Source organism: Myotis lucifugus, unplaced genomic scaffold (genome assembly GCF_000147115.1).
Source record: "Myotis lucifugus unplaced genomic scaffold, Myoluc2.0 scaffold_115, whole genome shotgun sequence".
Lineage (NCBI taxonomy): Eukaryota > Metazoa > Chordata > Mammalia > Chiroptera > Vespertilionidae > Myotis > Myotis lucifugus.
In genome coordinates this window covers 1,502,362-1,525,513 of record NW_005871163.1, presented here as the reverse complement: position 1 = coordinate 1,525,513, position 23,152 = coordinate 1,502,362, and the positions used below count along the sequence as shown (strand labels likewise).

Sequence of the window (23,152 nt, the reverse complement as noted above, 5' to 3'; positions counted from 1 at the left end):
TTTATCACCCAGGGAAAAGGAGTCTCCGAGTGCTGCAGCGTTGCCCAAGGTCCACAGCCGGACCAGGTGTATCTGGGATTCACACCCAGATCTGAAAACCAAACCACCCTCCCTCTGCCTTTCCGCCTCCAGAATTTTCGGCGTTGCTTAAGTTCCTCCTTTGGAGCCCTCTCTGAAAGGGAGCCTGGGGAGACGGACCTAACTGCAGGAGGGAAGGGACTTGAGTCCCATGCCCTCTCCCAGCTTACAACCCTGTTAGAGAGAAAACCCCAAAGTTTGGCCTCGTGGTCGCATGGAAATCTAATCACAGGCCATTGCTAATTCCTGGATCAAGAAGTCCCTCAATAACCTGCCCACATCCCCACACCCAGCATCTTCTGAGGGAGGAACTTCCCCTCCTTCTGCTTCCAGGCTGAGCTGGGCCTGGTCTCTGAGGAAAGGTGGTCTAGGCCAGTGGTCAGCAAACTCATTAGTCAACAGAGCCAAATATCAACAGTACAATGATTGAAGTTTCTTTTGAGAGCCAAATTTTTTAAACTTAAACTATATAGGTAGGTACATTGTTATTAACTTAATTAGGGTACTCCTAAGGCTTAGGAAGAGCCACACTCAAGGGGCCAAAGCCGCATGTGGCTCGTGAGTCGCAGTTTGCCAACCACGGGTCTAGGCCATTGCATTGTATGACTTTGGGAGGAAGAGCAAGACTGGATCACCAGACACCACAAGGCTTCCCAGGCCAGGCATTGAGTGCTGGCTGCTCCAGGAGTGCTAGTCAGACCTCTGGTTGCTCTGAAGCCTGGACTGGTCCAGAGCTCTAAAAAGTGTCCTAATGTACCCAAAGAGCTGAAGGTCACGCCCAGAAAGGCAGAGCCTACAGCAATGGGGCAGGAGGCCTGGGAACTGATACTGTTACAATAACATGATTATTAACTAACAGAAAAGGAATAAAAGGGAGTCTAGATAATGTAGGCATGCCATTTGTACAGCTTTGCCAGAAAGCTACAGTTAACTGTTAGTTCTGATCAAATAATCCAATCAATGTCCCCTCCCCTGGGAAAGTGATCTTTAGATCATTTCACAACCAACATTCCCTTTTGCTTAGACCACATTCCATTTGCTAAGTAAGGCCAGTAACTTTCCCCTCCAGACTTGCCCAGGATCCGGACTCGCCCAGAGAATTCCCTTCGGAAAAAAACCAGCCTGGAGTCCTTTAAAATCTCTGACTCCCCATAGCTGGATGCTGATGCCCTTTTGGGGCTCAGCCCATCTGGTTTCCAGATGACCTAATAAGTTCATAATTCTTTACCCCTTCCAGACTTCTGTATACCTCCTTCGGTGACCCTAACATTAACATTTTCCAAGTCTGTTCCCAATAGATTGCTGGAGGAAGGGACTGGACAATAGAGGCATGCCCAGTAAGGTCTGGGTGGTGTGGAAAGGTGATTACTTTTCAGTCACACCTGGGAACGGGGCATTGGCCAAAGGAAATGTGTAGGTGAAGATCGTGGGGCATGCTCCTGGGAAGGAGAGAGGGTTTTATTAAAAAACAATTTTTAACCCTCACCCAAGGCTATTTTTCTATTGATTTTTACAGAGAATGGAAGAGAGCGGGAAAGACAGAAAGATGGCTGTGCAACAAGTGGTTGCTTCCTGCATGGGCCCCAACCAGGGCCCAGGCGAGCTACCTTCCCTTGACCAGAATCGAACCTGGGACCCTTGAGTCTGCAGGCCGATGCTCCATCCACTGAGCCAAACCGGTTAGGGCTGGGAATCTTTTTAAAATCCTGATTTCTGGGCCTCATCCTCCGGAAATTCTGTTTCTTTGTTATGGGGTGAGGCCACAACATTAGTAACAAAGAAATAGAATTTCCAGAGGGTGAGGCCCAGAAATCAGGATTTTAAAAAGATTCCCAGGTGATTCTAATGTGCGGCCACGGTTGAGAACCACTGCTCTATGGGAAGGTGGAAGGCCTGGACCCTGACAATGTCTGGGCTATGATTCATTTGGCCAAGGGGAGCCATGTGATGACTGTTAGTGAGTACTGCCTATGGCCTGTCTCCCAGCAGGAATTGGACAAGCACTTCTTGGGCCCAGCCAGGTGAGCAAAACTCCCTCATCAGGGCAACAAAACAGAACAGCCTTGTTGCAGAAGGCCTTCCAGGGTCCCGATCCTCCCATCCGGTGGGGAGCTGAAGAGAGGAAGCTGAAACACCTTCCAGACCCACAAGAGGAGCCTCCATCCAAGAGTAAGAAAGCAGCCTCCAGGGGTCAGCACCGGCTGCACAGGGACCTGCGTGTTCAGCTTGTGGACAAACTGTACTAGTGCGGTCAGTATTACAGCACCAAGATGATAACCGAACATGTCCTCAGCCCAGATACTTGTGTATGTTGGACAGATGAAAGCCAGGTCCTGGAAGGCGTCAGGGGAGACATGCTGGAGACCCTCATCCCCAAGGTCCAGGGCAAACGAGTGATGGTGGTGCTGGGGCCACTGGCTGGAAGGGTGGGCCACCTGCTGGGCTGGGACAGAGCAGAGCCAGGCTGTGGTTCAGCTGCGGAGAGAGAATGGGCTGGTGGAGCTTCGCTAAGATGCTGTTTTCGAGTCCATGGGCCCCACTGACTCACACGAAGACTGACCCAGGGGCCCATTCCCTTCCCCAGGCAGTTACCAGTCTGTACAGTGTGAGAAGCCGGCCTCTGTGAAGTGGGAGGTCACTGTTCCGTCCTGCCCTTGCGGTGCAGCCCTGGGACAGGGGCAGGGCATGCAATGGGTAGACCAGAAGGGAGGCTGGACACACAGCTAGCATTGCCAGCAGTTAGTGGAAAATAAAAACCATGTCAAATAAAAGGGCTAAATAAGTACAAGAGAAATGGGCTTAGGAAACAAGTTAAAGAGGTAAAGGAAGCCAGTTGGAGCTTGGAGTGAGGAAGCTAATGGTAACTGCCTGGGCGGGGAAGGCAGGGGGAAGGGGAAAGGGAAGGCAGGGGCGCGCTCCCAGGAGGGAGCCAAGGGGAGACTTTCACCTGGAAGCTACAGGTTCACACCCCAGGGAACCGCAGCTTTGTCCCTCCAAAGGGATTAGCTCCCCGCCCTTCCCCTCCAGTACTGGATGGGGGGGAGGGGAGGCAGGGGAAGGACATGCGCAATAAAGTAAAAATGGCGCAGGGGGCGGTGCTGGGCAGGAGAGGCCTGTCAGTCTAACGAGGGGCGGGGAAGATGGGGGCGGGGGAGGTGGAGCCAATGCAAGCCCGGGAAATTTGGGAAACTGACTAGGAGTTATTTAGAATAAACTTCTGGTGCCTCCCAATCCTATAAATCTAGGTGAACAAACTCTCTTGCTACCGACCTGCACGACCTGCATGTTCTCTCTCCGTTGCCTTAGTAGCTGCGTGGCTGATGGCAGTGCAGACTCCACACTCCAGGCGGGACAGCAGCAAAGCCACAGACCGCAGCAGGAGCACGAGCTAAGCTCACCCAATGCTCACCAAATGCTCACCAAATGCACGGGACCTCTGCACATTTCGGGCCCTGCTTTTCCATGGTGAGACGGACAGAGATGGGACATTGGGGAACTTATTTTACTTCGCGAATAAATTTTGTCACCAAGCCTCATCCTCTCTGGTGGGTCTCTGGAAATTTGTTTTTCCTCACAACACGGCAAGAACACCACTTCCACTGGCAATAAGATCATGACTCTGAGGGATGCACCTGCAGAAGCTGATGATTATTCTCCTGAGGTCCTTCCCTAAGATGCCCCTACACTCCCGGCCTTTAAAGCTGCAGACAGCCCTGGCCTGTAGTGTCGTCCAGATTTGCCAAGGTTGTGGGTTCCATCCCTTGTCAGATCATCTGCAAGAAGCAGCCGATGAATGCATAAAGAATCAGTGTTTCTCTCTAAAAATCAATAAATAAAAATGTAAATAACCCTGGTTTGGCTCAGTGGATAGAGCATCAGCCTACAGACCAAAGGGTCCCGGGTTCGATTCCGGTCAAGGGAAGGTAGCTCGCCTGGGCCCTGGTTGGGGCCCATGCAGGAGGCAACCAATTGATGCACAGCCATCTTTCTGTCTTTCCCTCTCTCTTCAACTCTCTGTAAAAATCAATAGAAAAATAGCCTTGGGTGAGGGTTAAAAAAATTTTTTTTAATAAAACCCTCTCTCCTTCCCAGGAGCATGCCCATGCCTTTCTCTTTCCCTCTTCCTTCCCCACTGGCCTGAATCTCCTAGACCCGTGGTCCGCAAACTGCGGCTCGCGAGCCACATGTGGCTCTTTGGCCCCTTGAGTGTGGCCAAGAAGTTTCAATCGCACTGTACGTGCACGCCCGCACATGGTATTTTGTGGGAGAGCCACACTCAAGGGGCCGCTGTTTGCCGACCACTGTCCTAGACTCTAAGGCAGTGGTTCTCAACCTGTGGGTCGAGACCCCTTTGGCAGTCGAACGACCCTTTCACAGGGGTCGCCTAAGACCATCCGGCATATCAGATATTTACATTACGATTCATAACAGTAGCAACATTACAGTTATGAAGTAGCAACAAAAATAATTTTATGGTTGGGTCACAACATGAGGAACTGTATGTAAAGGGCCAGAAGGTTGAGAACCACTGCTCTAAGGGCTCCCACCAAACTTACAACCAGGGGAGCAATGGGCAGTGGCAGCTCATCCTGGACCAAACCCCTGAACCTGTGCCCGGGCCCCCTTTGCTATGACTCTCCAGTGCGCTGACTGCAGCCCCGCCTGGCTCACTCCTTTCCCAGAAGCGGCTGGAGAGCCAAAGCAGCCCACCAGTCTCTCTCCTGTTGCTTCTTCAGTGCTAGGACCTGCCATGTGTCACTGTCTCCAGCTTGTGAGAATAAACAATCTTTTCTGTCAAAGAAGGGAGTTTAGGCAACGCCATTTTGGGTCGTGTGACTTGCAGCTCCCCTGGGGGCCACCATGGCAGAGGTCAACCCGTTTCCTTTAAATTAGCCAATCACGCAAGACTGGGAGCCTAAGCTCTTCCAATCAAGAGTGAGGAACAGATCACGTGCCTGATGCAGACAACAACGCCCTAGCAGACCAGACCCTGTGCGCGTGCACCTCCTGCAGGAGTAAAGATGTTTGCTTTTTGCCTTGCTGTCCGGCTCCTGAATATGCTTTGTGTCCTACCAGGGCCCCTGATTTGGGGAGTTTGCCTTATTTCTTACAAGCTTTAATAAATGTACTCTCAAAACCACCTGGACTCTTGTTGTGAAGTCTCGCCTGCAGGCTGGCCCCAGACAGACCCACTCCAGCCCAGTCCCTGTCCGGTCACAACTGTGGGCCCTTAGACAGAGCCTCATTCTTAGCCTCAAGGATTGTTTGCTGGATAAATACGTGAAAGTCGCTTCTTCTCTGAAGCATACTAATAATAACGTTAATGATAGGGGCAACTGGTTGTGGGGTATAGAGGAACTCTGTACCAGCTTCACAATTTTTTTATAAATTTAAAACTTTTCTAAAAAATAAAATATGTTTTAAATACATTATTGCCAAATTGAGTTTAGGCTAAAAATACAGGGATGATTTATCGCAGAAAATCTATAAATGTAATTTTCCACATTGTTAAAGAGGAAATCACAGGCCCAATATGGCGTCATTTCGGCTAAAGGCCTATCATACCAAACCTAGATTTAACATCTAACCTAAATGCAGTTTCAGCCTCTCCCAAAAGTGGAATTTTAAACTGATCAGTTTGGAATTTCCTGATCCACATTAGTGAGGTAATCTCCCTGCTAAAACCCCCTGCCTTCCCCTAAGGAAGATATCCCTGCCTAGAATAATCCACTCTTCTCAGTTCTGCCCTCTTTCTTCCTATAAAAATCTATTTTGGCCTGGCTGGCATAGCTCAGTGGTTGAGCGTCGACCTAGGAACCAGGAGGTCACGGTTGGATTCCCATTCAGGGCACGTGCCCGGATTGCAGGCTCAATTGGGGGGGGGGGGGGGGGTAGGGCGGGGGGAGGCGCGCAGTAGGTAGCCAATAAATGATTCATCATTAATGTTTCCGTCTCTCTCTCCCTCTCCCTTTCTCTCTGAAATCAATAAAAATCTATTTTGTACAAGCCCTTGTGAGTATCCTGGGTAGTTGCTAGATGGGATGCTTCCGATTCATGAATTACTTCATGAACCCAATAGATCTTGGGGATGAGGGTCTCCAGCATGTCCCCCCTGACGCCTTCCAGGACCTGGCCTTCATCTGTCCAACATACACAAGTATCTGGGCTGAGGACATGTTCGGTTATCATCTTGGTGCTATAATACTGACTGTGCTAGTACAGTTTGTCCACAAGCCGCACACGCAGGTCCCTGTGCAGCCGGTGCTGACCCCTGGAGGCTGCTTTCTTACTCTTGGATGGAGGCTCCTCTTGTGGGTTTGGAAGGTGTTTCAGCTTCCTCTCTTCAGCTCCGCCGGATGGGAGGGTCCGGACCCTGGAAGGCCTTCTGCAACAAGACTGTTCTGTTTTGTTGCCCTGATGAGGGAGTTTTGCTCACCTGGCTGGGCTCCAAGAAGTGCTTGTCCAATTCCTGCTGGGAGTCAGGCCACAGGCAGTACTCACTAACAGTCACCACATGGCTCCCCATGGCCCAATGTGTGCCGCGCCAGCACAGCCAGGTTCGGTGAGCAATGAAGGGGGGCAATGAAGGATTAAGAAAGGACAGACAAGAGAAGAAAGCTGGGTCTGGGTAGGATGCTGCCCCCTCTGATGGAGAGAGACAGTGCCACGGCCTGCAAGCCGAGTCTTTATTTTATAGCCAGATTCCAGGAGGCAAAGTAAGGGCGTGGTCAAGATGGTTACAACCTTCTCCTGGGTTTCCAATCTACTCAATTACATTCACCTGATCGAGCTTTGTTTACCTGCTGCACCTCCCACAGCTTATATCACTTAGCCACGTGGGACCAGTGCAAACACTGTAGCCCACATCTCCCCTTATTTTTTCTGTTTTTAAACACTTTCATTTACATCAACAAAAGCTCTAGGCAAATTATGCAGCATAACAAAACATCAAGAACAAAACTCTGGCTATTAAATGCCTCAACAACCTTAGCTGGTTTGACTCAGTGGCTAGCATCAGCCTGTGGACAGAAGGGTCCCGGGTTGCATTCCAGTCATGTGCCCAAGTTGCAGGCTAGATCCCCAGTGGGAGGTGTGCAGAAGGCAGCCGATTGATGATTCTCTCTCTCTCTCTCCCTTCCTCTCTGAAATATATATATCAGAGGCCCAGCACACAAAAATTTGTGCACTTGGGGGGGTGGGGGTGGGGTCCCTCAGCCCGGCCTGCGCCCATTCACAGTCCAGGACCCCTTGGGGGATGTCCACCTGTCAACTTAGGCCCACTCCCCGGGGGATCAGGCCTAAGCTTGCAGTCAGACATCCTTCTGGCAGCCAGGGAGCCCTCGGGGGATGTCCGACTAAAGGCTTAGGCCCCCAAGGGATTGGGTCTAAACCGTTAGTTGGACATTCTTAGTGCTGCCACGGAGGTGGGAGAGGCTCCTGCCACCACCACTGCGCTGGCCAGCCATGAGCCAGCTTCTGGCTGAGTGGCACTCCCCATATAGAAGTGCACTGACCACCAGGGGGCAGCTCCTGCATCAAGTGTCTGCCCCCTGGTGGCCAGTGCACATCATAGCAACCGGTCATTCTGCCATTCAGTCAATGTGCATATTAGCCTTTTATTATTATTATATAGGATGTCCCTATTTCCCCCCTTTTGCCCCCTCTACCCAGCTCTTGTCCCCCACTTCAACTTCAGAAGCCCGGGTCTGTAAGTGAACTGGGAACGTTTTTTTAACCAGGCTTACGGGGCAGGATTTGGCTTTAAAAAGTAGATTCGGCTCTAAAAGGTAAGAAACTTTATTATAGACTTTTGATTTGCATGTTTAAAGTGTTAAAATTTTAGAAGGTAATCTTTTACAGTTTTTGCGTGTTATTATAGAACATAACCTTTGTTTTTCTTGAAGAAGGTACACTACATCTTAAAAGGTTGCCAAAAAGGTTAGTCAGAACTTGAAAAAAGGTTAGCAGCAAGAAAAAACTCATCTCAAAAAACTTTTTCCATGGGGAACACAATATTGCGTTTGCTAGAGCCTTTTAGAGAGGCTGAGGAAGAATCTCCTCGACTGGTTCCCTCCGCTCCTCCTAGTGAGGAGTGGGAAGAAAAATTAGAGGAATGGCCTTCACGGCCCTCTCCACCTCCACCTCCACCTGCATGTCCTAATCCTGAAATGTTTAATTCACTGTTAATGGAATCACCTGTGCAAAAAGCCATTGCTTTGGAAAGCGAAATAGGAAAAAATTTAAAATGTCTTTTTCTACTAAGCATGACTTGGGGAAAAATACGCCATCTGAGTCATTTGCTGAAATTTCCCCCAAAGCAGGATGTGGGGAAGGGAAGAAGGGAGCACATGGCGATCCAATATGGAAGCCTCCTCCCCAAGTATTCTAATTTAAAATCTCCTTCTTGTAATTGAAAAGTTTTACAAAATTTAAAAAATGCGTCTGGGATTTCTGATTTCTGTTTATGTGTAAAGAGAAAAACTGGCTTGAAACTAATGCGCGCATCGTCCGATTTTGGACATTTAGATAGAGTTTTGAGCTGGAGTCTGTTTACAAATGTACAAAATAAAACCCAAGACTGATTATTTCCTAAGAAAAATGACGAATTTGATCCAGGGTAGAAATGCAGGCTTGTTCTAGCAACAAGTCTCCAAAAGAAAATTCAGTGGAATTGTCTCTGTTGCAAAAATTTGCTAAAGTAAATGCCTTGAAATAATGATTGGATTTGAATCTCAAAAATTATTGAAATTTATTAATTATAAAAATCTAAGTAGCCCAGTAAAAAACCGGCCCTTTGTTAATTAAAAAGGCTAGCCAAGCCTTTCTAGAGGAGAAAGGGGCTAGTTGCTTCCCGCCTGTAGCAAATTCTTAAAGAATGTGGTCAATTTACATCTGATTGGTCCAGGGTAGGCTAAACATGTTTTGCCAGGGGAAAAAGTTCCCACCTCCCCCCACCCTCAGGCTGTGATCTCGTGGTCAATTTTGAAATTTTCCACCAGCAAGCAACCGGCAGGAAACAATGTAGCTACAAGTTTGCTTCTTGACTTTCCCCAGAGAAAAAATTGTGGTCGTTTTGAGATCAAGGGCTGGGCCAGGCCTGCCTTGCCAGCCTCAAGCGTGGTTTTCCAGAGCCGCTGGGAACTTGAGTCCTTGGAGTTTATGGAATCAAATGATAAAAACTTGTGTCTAGGTATTTTAAAGTGAAATAATATTGATCTGAGTGTGCCTCGTGCAGAATCTAGAGGACAGAATTGAATCTGTTGGTTGATTATATCTTGCATTTTGAAGTTTATTTTTAAAAACGTTACTGATTGAGAAATGCTGAATATTTGACTTGCCAGCTAAAAGTTTAAGGTTCGGATTGAATTGGGAGAAATTGTGTAGTTGTGGTAGCTAAATGCCTAAAGTGTAGAAATTTATTTTTGAGAAAATAATTTTTGTTTTCTCTGAAATAATTAGAATTCAAAATGTGTTGCTATCGGTCTGATTAAAAAAGAGGATAAACTCTGTGATCTCAACTGAAATTTTTAATACAAAAACCAGTTTAAATTTAATTGCAAAGAACAGTGTAGACAGCCGCCACGTTGAGCTGCGTGACTTAAAGTTAAAAGAATAAATGTTATTTCAAACTGACTTAAATTGGCAAATTGGGTTAAGTGGATATTCAGGGGAACTTAGCTGTCACCTATTAAAAGATAAACTACTACAATTTTTATATAAGACCTCCATCATTATACCAAAAAATACTAGGCAGGAACCAATTCCTGGAGCTTTAACTGTTTTTACTGATGGGTCATCTAATGGGAAAGCTGCCTATCATACTATAAATTCAGACCGAGTCATACTGACCAGTCATACTTCTGTACAGAGAATTGAATTAGAAGCTATTAAGGCTGCATTGCAAGATTTCCAACAGCCTATTAATATAATTTCTGATTCCTCTTATGCTTCGGGCCTAGTAAGTAGAATTGAAACTGCCCGGTTGAAATGGCTTAGTGACCAAAATTTATTTTTACTGTTTAAAAAGGTTCAGCAGATTGTGCAGCAGAGACAATACCCTTTCTATATCACTCATATCAGGGCTCACAGTGTATTACCTGGCCCATTAACTAAGGGAAATTCACATGCTGATCAATTGGTTGCTTTATTAAAAGAGGCCTCAGAATTCATCAGCTTTTACATCAGCCTGCTAAAATGTTGTCCAAACAATTCTCAATCTATCGACAGAAAGCAAAACAGATTATCAAGGAATGTCCCACTTGCATGTTACATCTACCTCAAGGGCCTAACACAGGAGTCAACCCTAGAAGTTTGCTAAGGGACCATATCTGGCAAATAGATGTAACACATTATACTCCTTTTGGACGTCTTGGGGCATTACATGTCTCTGTAGATACCTTTTCAAAAGTCCTATAGGCTACTGCATCTACAGGAGAAACAGCAAAACAGGTTATTAATCATTGCCTAGCTGCTTTTGCCGTCATGGGAATTCCAAAGATTATTAAAACCAATAATGGACCTGCTTATACAAGCTGTCAATTCCAGTAATTTTGTAAAAGGTGGAAAATTCAGCATATTACAGGAATACCATATAATTCCCAAGGACAGGCCATTATTGAGCGACAACATCAACAGCTGAAATCCCAACTGGAAAAACAAAAAGGAGGGATGATGGAGAAATCACCTGCCGGTAGGCTGCACCAAGCCTTAATTACTTTAAATTTTTTCACTTGTGATGCTGATGGAAAGACACCTATGGAGCTACATTGGTGTCAGAATAAAACAAAAGAAAATGGTCTAGTTAAATGGAAGGATCCCGAATCTGGTTTATGGAAGGGACCTGACCCATTATTAACCTTTGGCAGAGGGTACGCTTGTATATTCCCAGAGAATTTTTCCAAACCCATATGGATTCCTGCTAGAAATATTAAACTGCATCAGGGATCCAAGAGAGAATCTAGCCAGACTGAGGACCTTGCACCTGGAGCCACAGCATGCAGCTGCAGGCAATCAACCATCTCAGCCACAGAGAGCAGCGACTCCAAGCAGTCCACTGAAGATGAGGAGCAGGAGGAGGACAAGCCAGACAACCAACAGCCCAGAGACCACCTGGGGCACGGTAAAGTGAAGTATGGTAACAATTATTTCAGGTAAAAACTATAAGTTTCATACTGGTCTTAGAAGGCACATTTTTCCTTTACCTGGGAAGGACAGCACAGCTATCCCAAGGTCAGAGGGCTCCAGTTAACATGTCAACTCAGTGTTCTGGAGACCCAAAACTGTAATTTAGATAAAGTGCCTAAGTTTAACCCAGGTCACTCAAGGGTTCTAGACCCAAAACTGTAATTTAGATAACATGCCTAAGTTTAACCTAGGTTACCCAAGGACTCTAGATAATGTGTTTACCCAAAACTATAATTTGGATAGCATGCTGTCTCTGCTTCTGTAAATTCCTTTTTTTTTTTTTTTTTTTTTGCAAACTAGGTTCCTCATTTCAAACCTTGAGACAGCCAGTTTAAAAATTGAATTGTCATGACCTAGAGCAAAGAATATTCTTACATGGTATTATTCTACAAGTTTCATTAATAATTTTTGATGCTTTACAACAGTATATTGTGCATTTATCCCAAACAAACTTACAAACTAATTCTTTGAATGTTTGGCAGCAACTTAATAAGGACATGAAAGGATTTATTCCCTTCCACTGTAAGGAAGGCCCCCTGGGAAGGCACTTAAGCATTCTGTATTGACCTCTCTTGACCTTTTTGCCAAGAGGATTCCCTCTTCTCACAATCCAATTGCCTACAGCTGTTGCCTGAGTTCTCCGTTCAAGCTGAGGTCATGGTGGCTGGTACCATGGATCTGTCTCTTGCCCAATGGTGTGAGCTGGGCCCTCTCTGGAGAAGAAACCTGGGTTCCCCATGATCAATGCCGGGGCCCCGCCAGCAGGAGAGGGGATCCAAAGGCAGTTGCTGGGCGTGGAGGCCACAGGGGCATAGGTTAACAAGGAGACAGAACTGAACCTCACATCACCCTGCCTGGCCCAGGAGGATGGCTGGTTAGTCAATGACGGGTAAGATTCCTCAGGGAGAAATGACCTAAGACAGGCACAGTCGAGGGGCCAGTAGAAGAGAACTTGGGGTTCAACAGAGGTGGAGCACAGATCCTCACCCCCCAAATTGTGCAGGGGCTTGAACACTCGCCCCTTCTGAGGAAGGTCTCCTGCCCCCATGGCTGCTTCTCACTTCCCATGCCTAGCTGATATCGGGAACCAAATAACAAGAGACTTGGTCCAGCTGAGATCAGTACCCAGATAAACGGAGGCTTGGCTAACAGACCCTATATCTAAATCTAGCCTAACAACAGGAATGCTCAGGGCCTTCTCAAGGATGGAAAATAATCCTTTCCATTAATATTTACAGTGTAAATTAAGATTATTGTTAGAGTATTAAATTTGACAGTAAAATAGTTGTCAAGTTTTCAAGTTAATTAAATTTGGATAATTTGAAATAAGTAATTATTCAAGAAATATTAACCAAAATTTTCATTTAGTGGTAAAATTGCTTAACATGCAATGAACCTAAAGCAGTCATATTTTTGTGCAAAAAATTAACATTTAAAGTTATCTAGACTGCATTATAAATTTTCCAAAAATCCTCCTAATAATTAAATCAAAAAAGATGGGAAAGTGGAAAAATATAGTGGAAAAATGCCATGTAAGGAAATAGATCCTGTAACTAAATTACATTTAGATAAAATTTTTCGTTTATAATGCTAATAGCGAGACACCCAGAAAAACACACATGATGCCAGGGAAAGCCAGGGGAAGATCATTTTAAAGAAAAGACCCCAAGTAAGGTTTCCTTTATTAACCTTTTGTCAAGAATACATTTGTATACTTTCAGAGAACAGCTCCTAGACCATGTGGATTCCTGCAACAACGGATCCCAGAGAGAAACTGACCAAATTGCTCCAGCCACAAAGACAGGAGAGACAATTCAGAGATGGAGACAGTGAAGACGCCTTGCCATGCTAGCAGTCAGCAGCTGTGCGTCACTGCAGGTTGCCCAGGACCAAACCAGAGAGGACCGGACCTGCATTACCACCATTTGTCCACTATCCAGAACCAGCATTTCATTGCTGGCATGAACCCATGAACTGTCGGAAATTGAAACTTGGACTCAGAACTATTGGACATTGAAATTGGGACTTGTTCTTATATTTCTGGTCTACAGATACTTGATTTTTTAAAGAAAAAATAAGGGGGAGATGCCAGAGTCTATTTATTGCCTTCACTAGCTGAGTATAGACAGAGACCCCCAAAAGTTAGTAACCTTTGAAGCCCTAGCAAAGTTCAGGGCTGTGCACCACCCAGTTAATCTAGATAATGATAGCTGAAGCATCATCCCCACCTTAGTTCACTTAATTCCTTAGATACTTATGTAAATCCTTGTTGATTATTGTTGATTAGATATTCTGCCTATTCCTGGAAATTGTCTGCTGATGAACTAATCTGTGTGTCATTGAAATCTCCTTACCTAAGGGCTACTCCAGCTCAATAAAAGATTGGAGTGGCCTGAGCATCAGTGGAAGTCCTTCTGGACTTGCCCGCCTGGTCCCCCAATATTTCCAAATTATCTCGTATCATTTCTCTCTCATTTGTGTGTGGCTCCTCTTTTCAGATCCCGAACCCTAATCCACGCAGGACGTGGAAGGAAACACACACGACACCCAAGGATATTTTTCCATTAAATTTTAGAGAGAGTGAAGGGAAAGGGAGAGACACATTGATTGGTTGCCTCCTGCACATGCTTTGCTAGGGACTGGGGATCAAGCCAGCAACTGAGGTACATGCCCTTGACTGGAATCGAACCTGGGACCCTTCAGTCCACGGGCTAATGCTCTATCCACTAAGCAAAACAGGCTGCAGCTTAATTCATTTACTTTTAATCTATATGTATCTTTATATTTAAAGTGAGTTTTGTTTTTGATTCACCCTCATGATCTGACTTTTAATTGGTGCATTTATGCCACTGACTTTCAAAGTGCTTACTGATAGAGTTACTACCATATCAGGCGGCTTCTGCGGCTTCTGGGGCGGGCGTGCCTTGCTGCTGGGGACCCGCCGATCTCGGGTCCAGGGGCGGCAAGGCACGGCCGGCTGCTGGGGCTTTCTGGGGCGGGCCTGCCTTGCTGCTGGGGACCCGCCGATCTTGGGTCCTGGGGCGACCAGCCTGCCCTGGATGGCAGCGCGCTGGCGGTTCACGCTGTCCCGCCCTGCCTGCAGTATGCAAATTAGCCTCCATCTTTGTTGGCGGTTAATTTGCATATCATGCCGATTAGCCAATGGGAGGCGTAGTGAAGGTATGGTCAATTACCATGTTTGTCTATTATTAGATAGGATATATGTATATGTATATATATATTTAAAACAAACAAAACAACAAGAACAAAACACCTCAACAAAGGAGAGCTCTAACATTACTGTGCCTGACTCCTGGCTTGCAGCACTCAGGGCTCACAAATCCTATGAGGTTCACGGACATCGGGGACTCATATAATGGACTGATGGATCTGTTGTATGGTGCAGGAACTGCAGACCAAACCTGGGTTCAGCAACCTCCATACTTGGGTTCTGGCTAGGAAATGATTCAGAACCCAAACCAAACTCTAAGAAAGCATATATTTGGAAAATCATAGAGATGCAGAAAAACTAATTCCTCAAAGAAATGGGCAACTGTCCGCTGAAGAGGGCCTTTTGCAGTCCGCAGGGCTTAATAATAAACTTCTGGCAGCAACTCTTGAGATTAATAGCCACCATCAGTGTTGCAGTTTCCTGAAAAATGAGTAACAGACTAGTCATTTAGTCACACTTTGTTTTGAGATGCACAGTTCTTTTCTTTCTTAAGATTTCTATAGGTAAACCATTCTGAATCTCCAGTCAGTTTTTTTATTATTATTATTAGTGGACTGGAGCACAGATTTGTGCCTATTTCCCTTGTGATGAAGTATTTACAACTTTAACATCACACGAACTTGAGAGAAAGCAATATATAACTGACCATGTCTGAAAACGGGTTCAGGTATTTCTACTCTGTCTGGAGTTTGTCCTTGTGATTTATTAATAGTCATCACAAATGCTGACATCATAGGAAACTGTCTTTGAATTAATTTAAATGGGAGTCCAGTGTCAGATGGGGCAAATCAATTCTTGGAATCAGAACAACCTCTCCTTCCACAGATCCTGTTAATACTTCAGCTTCGATTATGTTAGGTTGCAATCTTTTTTTTTTTTTAATATATTTTATTGCTTTTTTACAGAGAGGAAGGGAGAGGGATAGAGAGATAGAAACATCGATGAGAGAGAAGCATCAATCAGCTGCCTCCCGCACACTCCCTTCTGGGGATGTGCCTGCAACCAAGGTACATGCCCTTGACCAGAATCGAACCTAGGACCCTTCAGTCCCCAGGCCGACGCTCTATCCAGTGAGCCAAACCGGCTAGGGCAGGTCGAAATCTTTTGATAATAAATCTCCTACCATTACAAAGACCCTATTTACTATTAAGATTTCTCAGTAGCATGATGATTGCACCTACTTTCAATTTTAATTTATGAAGGAGTAATACTATTCAGAAATTTGATGGGCTCCCTCGCAGTGTACTCAGGTGGGACCAGGAACTCGCTCGCCATGTCCACAGCAGAGGCGGGGGTTGTTTTCCACAGAGCCCAGGGCAGGACCCTGGACGCGTTTCCTGAAGAACAGAAAAGGGACCAGAAAAGCCCATTCTACTTCATCCAGGGTGCAGACCCACAATTTGGACTGATGAAGTCCTGGTCCACTGGGGACTGTGACAATGGTGAAGATGAGTGGGGGCAGGAGATTTGTCTAACTGAGCAAGCCATTCAGGCCATCAACAAGCTGAACCCCAAGCCCAGATTCTTTGTTCTGTGTGGGGACCGCATTCATGCCATGCCAGGGATGCCCTGGCGGAAGGAGCAGACGAAGGACCTGTAGCGGGTGCTCAGGAACATGGACAGCGACATCCCACTGGTCCCGGTCAGTGGCAACCACGACATGGGCAACGGCCCCACGCCTGAGACCATGGCAGAGTTCCAGGAGACTTGGGGAGACGACTATTTCAGCTTCTGGGTCGGGGGCGTCCTGTTCCTCGTCCTCAACTCCCAGTTTCTGTACGACGCCTCCAGGTGCCCTGCCCTGAAGCAGGCCCAGGACCAGTGGCTGGACCAGCAGCTGAGCGTGGCGGGCAGCAGAAGTGCCAGCGCGCCATCGTCTTCCAGCACATCCCCCTCTTCCTCCAAAGCATCGACGAGGACGAGGACTACTTCAACCTCACCAAGCCCGTGCGGAAGGAGATGGCAGACAAGTTCGCCAAAGCAGGTATCAAAGCTGTGTTCTCAGGCCACTACCACAGGAATGCTGGGGGTACCTACCGGAACCTCGATGTCGTGGTGTCATCTGCCATCAGACACACTAAAAACCTGAGATCAAGGGGAGCCAGTGGTTTAAGTCTGGTTCCAAGGCCAAGGCTCAAGAACCAGGAATGCCGAAGTCTTAGGACAGAAGATAAATGTCCCAGCTTACTCAGAGAAGGTAAATTTACCCTTTCTCCACCTTTCTGTTCTGTCTGGACCTTCTGAGGATTGGATGGTGCCCACTGCATTGGTGAGGGTGGGCTTCACTCACTCTATGGGTTCAAATGAGAATCTCTGCCAGAAACACTCCCACAGACATACCCAGAAACAATGTTTTACCAGCTGTCTGAGCACCACTTAGTCTGCCAGGTTGACACATATAATTAACCATCACAGACCCCTTCATCTCTGAGTTTCATCCTCATAACCACCCCATGTGGGAAGCCACTCTGTGCTCTCTTTACCATTCACAGACCCAGAGCGCCCTGGACTGCTTTTGTCCAGACCTGCAGGCCCAGTTTGCTCGTTTCTCCTTAGGCAATAAGTCCCGCCCAGGGTCTCCTTCTTGGGTGTTTCCCTCCAAGACTGACAGCCGGACCAAAAGGACTCATTAAAACCCTGGGAAATGGATGCTCGGAGTGGTGCAGGTCACAGGAGAGCGTGGATCTGGATTGCCCCCATTTCTGCCTTCCCGCCCCAGGAATTCTTCATGTTGCTTTAAGATTCTGCTCTCAGATGTCTCAGGATTTTCCTTTGGGTCCTCTGTAATGGGATGGGGATGGGGTTTGGGGTGAGGAAATACTTTGACCTAACTTCAGAAAAGACTAGAGTCCCATCTCCTCTTCCCCTTGAGAGAAAACCCAACAGTCCAGCCTTGGTTAAGTGGAAAACCCAGTCCAGGACATTACTGAGATTCCCTGCTCTGCACTGTCCAATATGGTAGCTACTCGCTATGTTGGCTATTTATATTTAATTATTTAAAATTAAATAAAATTAAAAATTTAGTTCCTCAGATGTACTAGTCACATTTCAAGTGCCCAATTGTCCCATGAGAGTGCTGGCTGCCATTTTGGACAGCTCAGAACACAATCATTTCTATCACTGCTACCCTAGACCCAGAAGCTCCCAACACCCCCTCCCAAGGCAGGAACCACTGAACAACCTCACTCCACAGGGAGGCCGGGCTTGGCCTGGCCATAAAGGAGAGGTGGCTGGGTCAGTGTTTGACTTTAGGAGATCTATGAAGGATTCCATTCCTGCCTCCCTTTCACAGAATAAAGGGTCTTTTGTCATCCACCCTAAACCTTTCACATGTACAATGCTAGAGGATCTAAAAATGCTCAGGGTTCCCAATAAATGCCAATTTAAAATCTTTGCAGTCATTTGAGAAAGTGAATGAGTCTGGACAACAAATTCTTTTGTAATTTAAAAGATGCCCTAATCTTTTCTTTCAACAGAATTTAAGGAGGACTTAACCCAGTTGTCATTGTTGAAACTCTATTGATTTATAGAAACAAGGTTTTCCAGGTTAGCTATAAAAATTGGGGGAGCCCTAGTCGGTTTGGCTCAGTGGAGAGAGCATCAGCCTGTGGACTGAAGGGTCCCGGGTTTGATTCCAGTCAGGGGCACATGCCCGGGCTCAATCCCCAGTACGGGGCGTGCAGGAGGCAGCCAATCAATAATTCTCTCTCATTGATGTTTCTATCTCTCTTTCCCTCTCCCTTCCTCTCTGAAATCAATAAAAATATCTTTTTTAAAAATGGGGGGGGCGGGGAAATAGCATTGGGACTAAGCCCAGACTCCTCCAGCAGTAAGTAATATGTATCCATCTAAAGATAGAGGCTGGCTGACAGCAGCTGCCCTCTCACTGCAACCGGACTTGTTTCCCATTTCTACCTTGGACCACAGGGAAAGGGGCAGCTGAAGGAAAGGGCTGCGTCAGGATGCTGCCTTCTTCCCTTTCCTCTCCCTCTTTTTTCTAAACACTTCCATGCCTTGTAGTTCTTTCGCTTTCTCTTCTTTTTCTCTCTATTACCCTCCATCTCCGCCTCATCCTCCTCCCTGGTATCATCCATATTGGACGACCCAGAGGGCACAGCTGACTCCTCCCCAGACACCGACACCACCATCAAGCACGGCCCTGATGGACCATTTGATGCAGCCCTTCAACTCGCTGACACTTCGGGAAGCCTGTCGCCAATGACGCCACCCGCTAGCCAGATCAATAAGGACAACCAAACCACCGACTTGAGGACAGCTGAAATCCCTTGACTGAAGAGGCCAGCAATCTTCTACAGGAACAAGGCTCCTTGTGCACTCGATCCACTATGTTTATAGCTATGCTCGCTATCATTGCTTGTCAGTCTTCTTCCGAGTCTTAAACAACCCAATCCGAGAGGTGGCCGCTGATTTACATGCGCTATCATTTAAAAAATAAAAAAGGGGGAATTTGCCGGAAGCCGGTCCATCCTTGCTGCTTAACACAGTCGCTGCAGGGAAGAAACATCTGCACAGCATATGTTTCAAGGGACCTGGTGTAAATGGCATACTGTTCTTAATATGTTTGCTCTCCTTCTTGGTGCTATGTGTTTTAACCAAGGTCACCTCTCCCAGAAAGGTTGTTTCCCCAGGTAGGGATTTTTCCCTGAAGTTAGGGAGGGAATAAAACCCCTTAACTAAATGCCAGGCGGGTAGTTAATCACTTTAACTACGAACAATCACCCTTAAGCTACATAATCTTTACTCCCTGGAATGGAGATAAGAAATGCCCTCACCTTTAGAATAGAAATTGACAGGATTAAAATCAGCTGGTATAAATACAGATGTAACAAGACAATAAAAAACAGAACGTGGCTGGAGATCCTGGCTAGAGATCCTGGCTAGGCTGCTGATCAACTGAACGTTGTCTTCGTGTCATTCCTTCTTCGCCGACTCTGTCCACACCTTTGGGGACCACTGGACCTGCTGGGGTTGGACCCCAACAAGGATCCCACATCCAAGATTGCCATGGTCGGCAAAGAGAGATGTCGCTGAGGAGCTTACCGGAGGCAAGGGGATTCTAAAGAACAAGTCTACTTCAATAAATGAAGGAGAATAAAGAAAATTCAAGCCCTTCAGTAACCTCAGCAAACCTGGACCACACAAAACCATGTTGGTACTGGGATAAGAAAGACTTGGCTCATACACCCTCTCAGCTAGAAGGACTTGACCCAGCCACTGAGGCCCGGTACCGCCGAGAGGGGGCTCGGTTCATCTTTGATGTGGGCACACGTTTGGGACTACACTATGATACCCTGGCAACTGGAATAATTTATTTTCATCGCTTCTATATGTTTCATTCCTTTAATCAATTTCCAAGATATGTAACAGGAGCTTGTTGTCTCTTTCTGGCTGGGAAAGTAGAAGAAACACCCAAAAAATGTAAAGATATCATCAAAACAGCTCGTAGTTTATTAAATGATGTACAATTTGGCCAGTTTGGAGATGACCCAAAGGAAGAAGTAATGGTTCTGGAGAGAATCCTACTACAGATTATAAAGTTTGATTTACAGGTAGAACATCCATACCAGTTCCTACTCAAATATGCAAAGCAACTCAAAGGTGATAAAAACAAAATTCAAAAGTTGGTTCAAATGGCATGGACATTTGTAAATGACAGTCTCTGCACGACCTTGTCACTTCAGTGGGAACCAGAAATCATAGCAGTGGCAGTGATGTATCTCGCGGGACGTTTGTGCAAATTTGAAATACAAGAATGGACCTCCAAACCCATGTATCGGAGATGGTGGGAGCAGTTTGTGCAAGATGTCCCTGTGGATGTTCTGGAAGATATCTGCCACCAAATCCTGGATCTTTACTCACAAGGAAAACAACAGATGCCTCATCACACGCCTCATCAGCTGCATCAGCCCCCATCGCTCAACCCCACACCACAAGTGCCACCAGTGCCACCATCACAGTCGGCTCCAGGCCCTGAACCACCGCAGCCCCCACAGAAGGACCCGCAGCCATCAACCCAGCCGCTGCCACCACGACAGCAAGTCAAGCAGCCCAAGAAACCGTCCCCACAGCCTAGTCCCCCCCGCCAGGTGAAGCGAGCCATGGTTGTTTCTCCCAAAGAAGAGAACAAAGCAGCAGAATCACCACCACCTAAAATTCCCAAAATAGAGACCACTCACCCTCCATTGCCTCCGGCCCACCCACCACCAGACCGGAAGCCTCCCCTCGCGACTGCCTTAGGTGAGGCTGAGCCACCAGGCCCTGTGGATGCCAGTGATCTCCCCAAAGTCCAGGTTCTTCCTCCGGTCCACCCTGTGCACCAGCCACCACCGCTGCCACACTGGCCACCGCCACCCTCCAGCTACATAACCGGGATGTCCACCACCAGCTTCTACATGTCTGGAGAGGGCTACCAGAGCCTGCAGTTCATGATGAAGACCCAGTGCCCCTCCTACAGTGCCCTGCCCCCTGCCTACGGGCCTCCAGCCTACATGCCCTACCACCATGTCTACCCCCCCAACCCACCCCAACCACTGGTGCCCCCTCTCCCAGCCTCCTTCCCCGCACCTGCCATCCCACCCCCAACTCCCGGGTACCCTCCACCTCCACCCACCTACCACCCAAACTTCCCGCCCCCACCCCCACGCTTGCCCCCCACCCATGCCGGTCCACCTCACCCTCCAGGCCTGGGCCTGCCTCCAGCTAGCTACCCACTTCCATCTGTCCCCCCTGGAGGACAGCCACCTGTGCCCCCACCCATCTCCCCACTGGGCATGCCTCCAGTCGGGGGTCTGGGGCGTGCAGCCTGGATGAGATAACCTGATGCCTTTTTTCCCCCTTTGTTTTTTTAACAAGTTTTTCTAGTTACCTTGAAGGGTAGTTGAAGTGAGGAAGCAGCAGGGTACCTTGTATAATGCTGGACAGTTGCAGTGTGGGAAGACATGGACCAGACCTGGGAGATGGATCAAATGGTCCTCCAGGCCCGGAGTGGGGACAGTCTCGGCAGTGCCCGGGCCGCCCAGCTGTGCTGGTGTCGGCTGAGGGCCGCGTCCTGCACTGGGTGACTATACTAGTGAAAATGTTAACCAGCCATATTGGCTCAATAAATAGCTTCTGTAAGGAGTGAATTTCCTTCTAGAAATCAGTGCCTATTTTTCCTGGATATGCAGTTTTAAACAGTCCAGTTCCATCTGAAGTCAAGCTGTCGTCATCACTTCCATTCCGTGTTCTCTTCCATGACACCCAGTCGGTCAGAAGAACCTTTTTGATTTAGAGATATTTACATCTTTGTATTAAAGTTATTTTGAAGGGGAAAAAATGCAGTTCCAATAAAATGACACATTTATCTACACTAATAAAAGACAAACATGCAAATTGACTGTACCTTCACTGTGCCTTAAGCCATGCCCATCAGCCAATCAGAGCGACTATATGCAAATTAACCCAACCAAGATGGCGGCCGGCAGCCACGGAGCTGGAGCAAGCAGGAGGCTTGATTGCCCCAATGATGGAGGAAGCCAAGCTTCCCTCCTGCCGCAGCGGCTCTGAGCTCCTCTCAAGGCTACAAAGTTTCAATTATAGGAGGTAAATAAATCCCAGAATAAAAAAGAAAAAAAGGAAAGGCTGGGAATTTCCATCGCCAGAGGGCTTGGCCAGCCTGAAAACGGCCCTCAGCCCCTCACCCAGACTGGCCAGGCACCCCAGTGGACCCCCCACCCTAAAGGGGGTGTGGCCAGCCTGAAAACAGCCATCAGCCCCTCATCCAGGCTGGCCAAACCTCCATGGGGTGAGGATCCCCACTGGGGGGGGGGGCTTGACCAGCCTTCAAACATCCATCAACCCCTCACCCAGGCTTGCCAGGCACCCCAGTAGGGACCTCCACCCTGAAGAGGGTGTGACCAGCCTGCAAACAGCCATCAGCCCCTCACCCAGGCTGGCCAGGCACCCCAGTAGGGACCCCCATCCTGAAGGGGCTGTGACCAGCTGCAAACAGCCATCAGCCCCTCACCCAGGCTGGCCCAGGCACCCCAGTGGGACCCCCACCCTGATCCGGGACACCCTTTCAGGGCAAACCAGCCAGCCCCAACCCATGCACCAGGCATATAATAAAAGGGTAATATGCAAATTTGACCCTAACAGCAGAATGACTGGGAATGACTGGTCACTATGACACACACTGACCACCAGGGGGCAGACGCTCAATGCAGGAGCTGCCCTCTGGTGGTCAGTGCGCTCCCACAGGGGAGCTCTGCTCAGCCACAAGCCAGGCTGACGGCTGCCAGCACAGCAGTGATGGCGGGAGCCTCTCTCGCCTCCTCAGCAGCGCTAAGGATTTCCGACTGCAGCTTAGGCCTGGTCCCCGCTGGCAAGTGGACATCCCCTGAGGGCTGCCGGGCTGCCAGAGGGATGTCTGACTGCCAGCTTAGGCCCGATCCCCCAGGGAGCAGGCCTAAGCCAGCAGGTGGACATCCCCCGAGGGGTCCCAGACTGCGAGACAGCACAGGCTGGGCTGAGGGACCGCCCCCCCCAAGTGCACAAATTTTTGTGCACTGGGCCTCTAGTGTTTAATAATTATCAAAATGTATTTATATTAATAGAGCATGTACTACAAATAATTGTAATGATAAGTTAGTCCAGAAG

At 47.7% G+C, this 23,152-nt stretch overlaps 2 protein-coding genes across 2 annotated transcripts; both read left to right on the top strand.

The window, feature by feature from the left end:
* The first annotated feature begins 15,767 nt into the window (after positions 1–15,767).
* LOC102419613 (serine/threonine-protein phosphatase CPPED1-like) lies at positions 15,768–16,738 on the top strand. Its single transcript, XM_014459734.1, is given in 2 exon segments — positions 15,768–16,338; positions 16,341–16,738. Coding segments are annotated over 2 exon segments (969 nt in total).
* Positions 16,739–19,579: 2,841 nt separating this feature from the next.
* Positions 19,580–21,824, top strand: LOC102426406 (cyclin-K). Its single transcript, XM_006093388.3, has 2 exons — positions 19,580–21,572; positions 21,682–21,824. Exon 1 carries the CDS (start codon positions 19,597–19,599, stop codon positions 21,328–21,330), a length of 1,734 nt encoding a protein of 577 aa, XP_006093450.1. The 5' UTR covers positions 19,580–19,596; the 3' UTR covers positions 21,331–21,572; positions 21,682–21,824.
* Positions 21,825–23,152: the final 1,328 nt, after the last annotated feature.

Coding starts and splice junctions, on each gene's coding strand:
- LOC102426406 (XM_006093388.3), top strand. CDS start 19,597: ATGAAGGAGAATAAAGAAAATTCAAGCCCTTCAGTAACCTCAGCAAAC.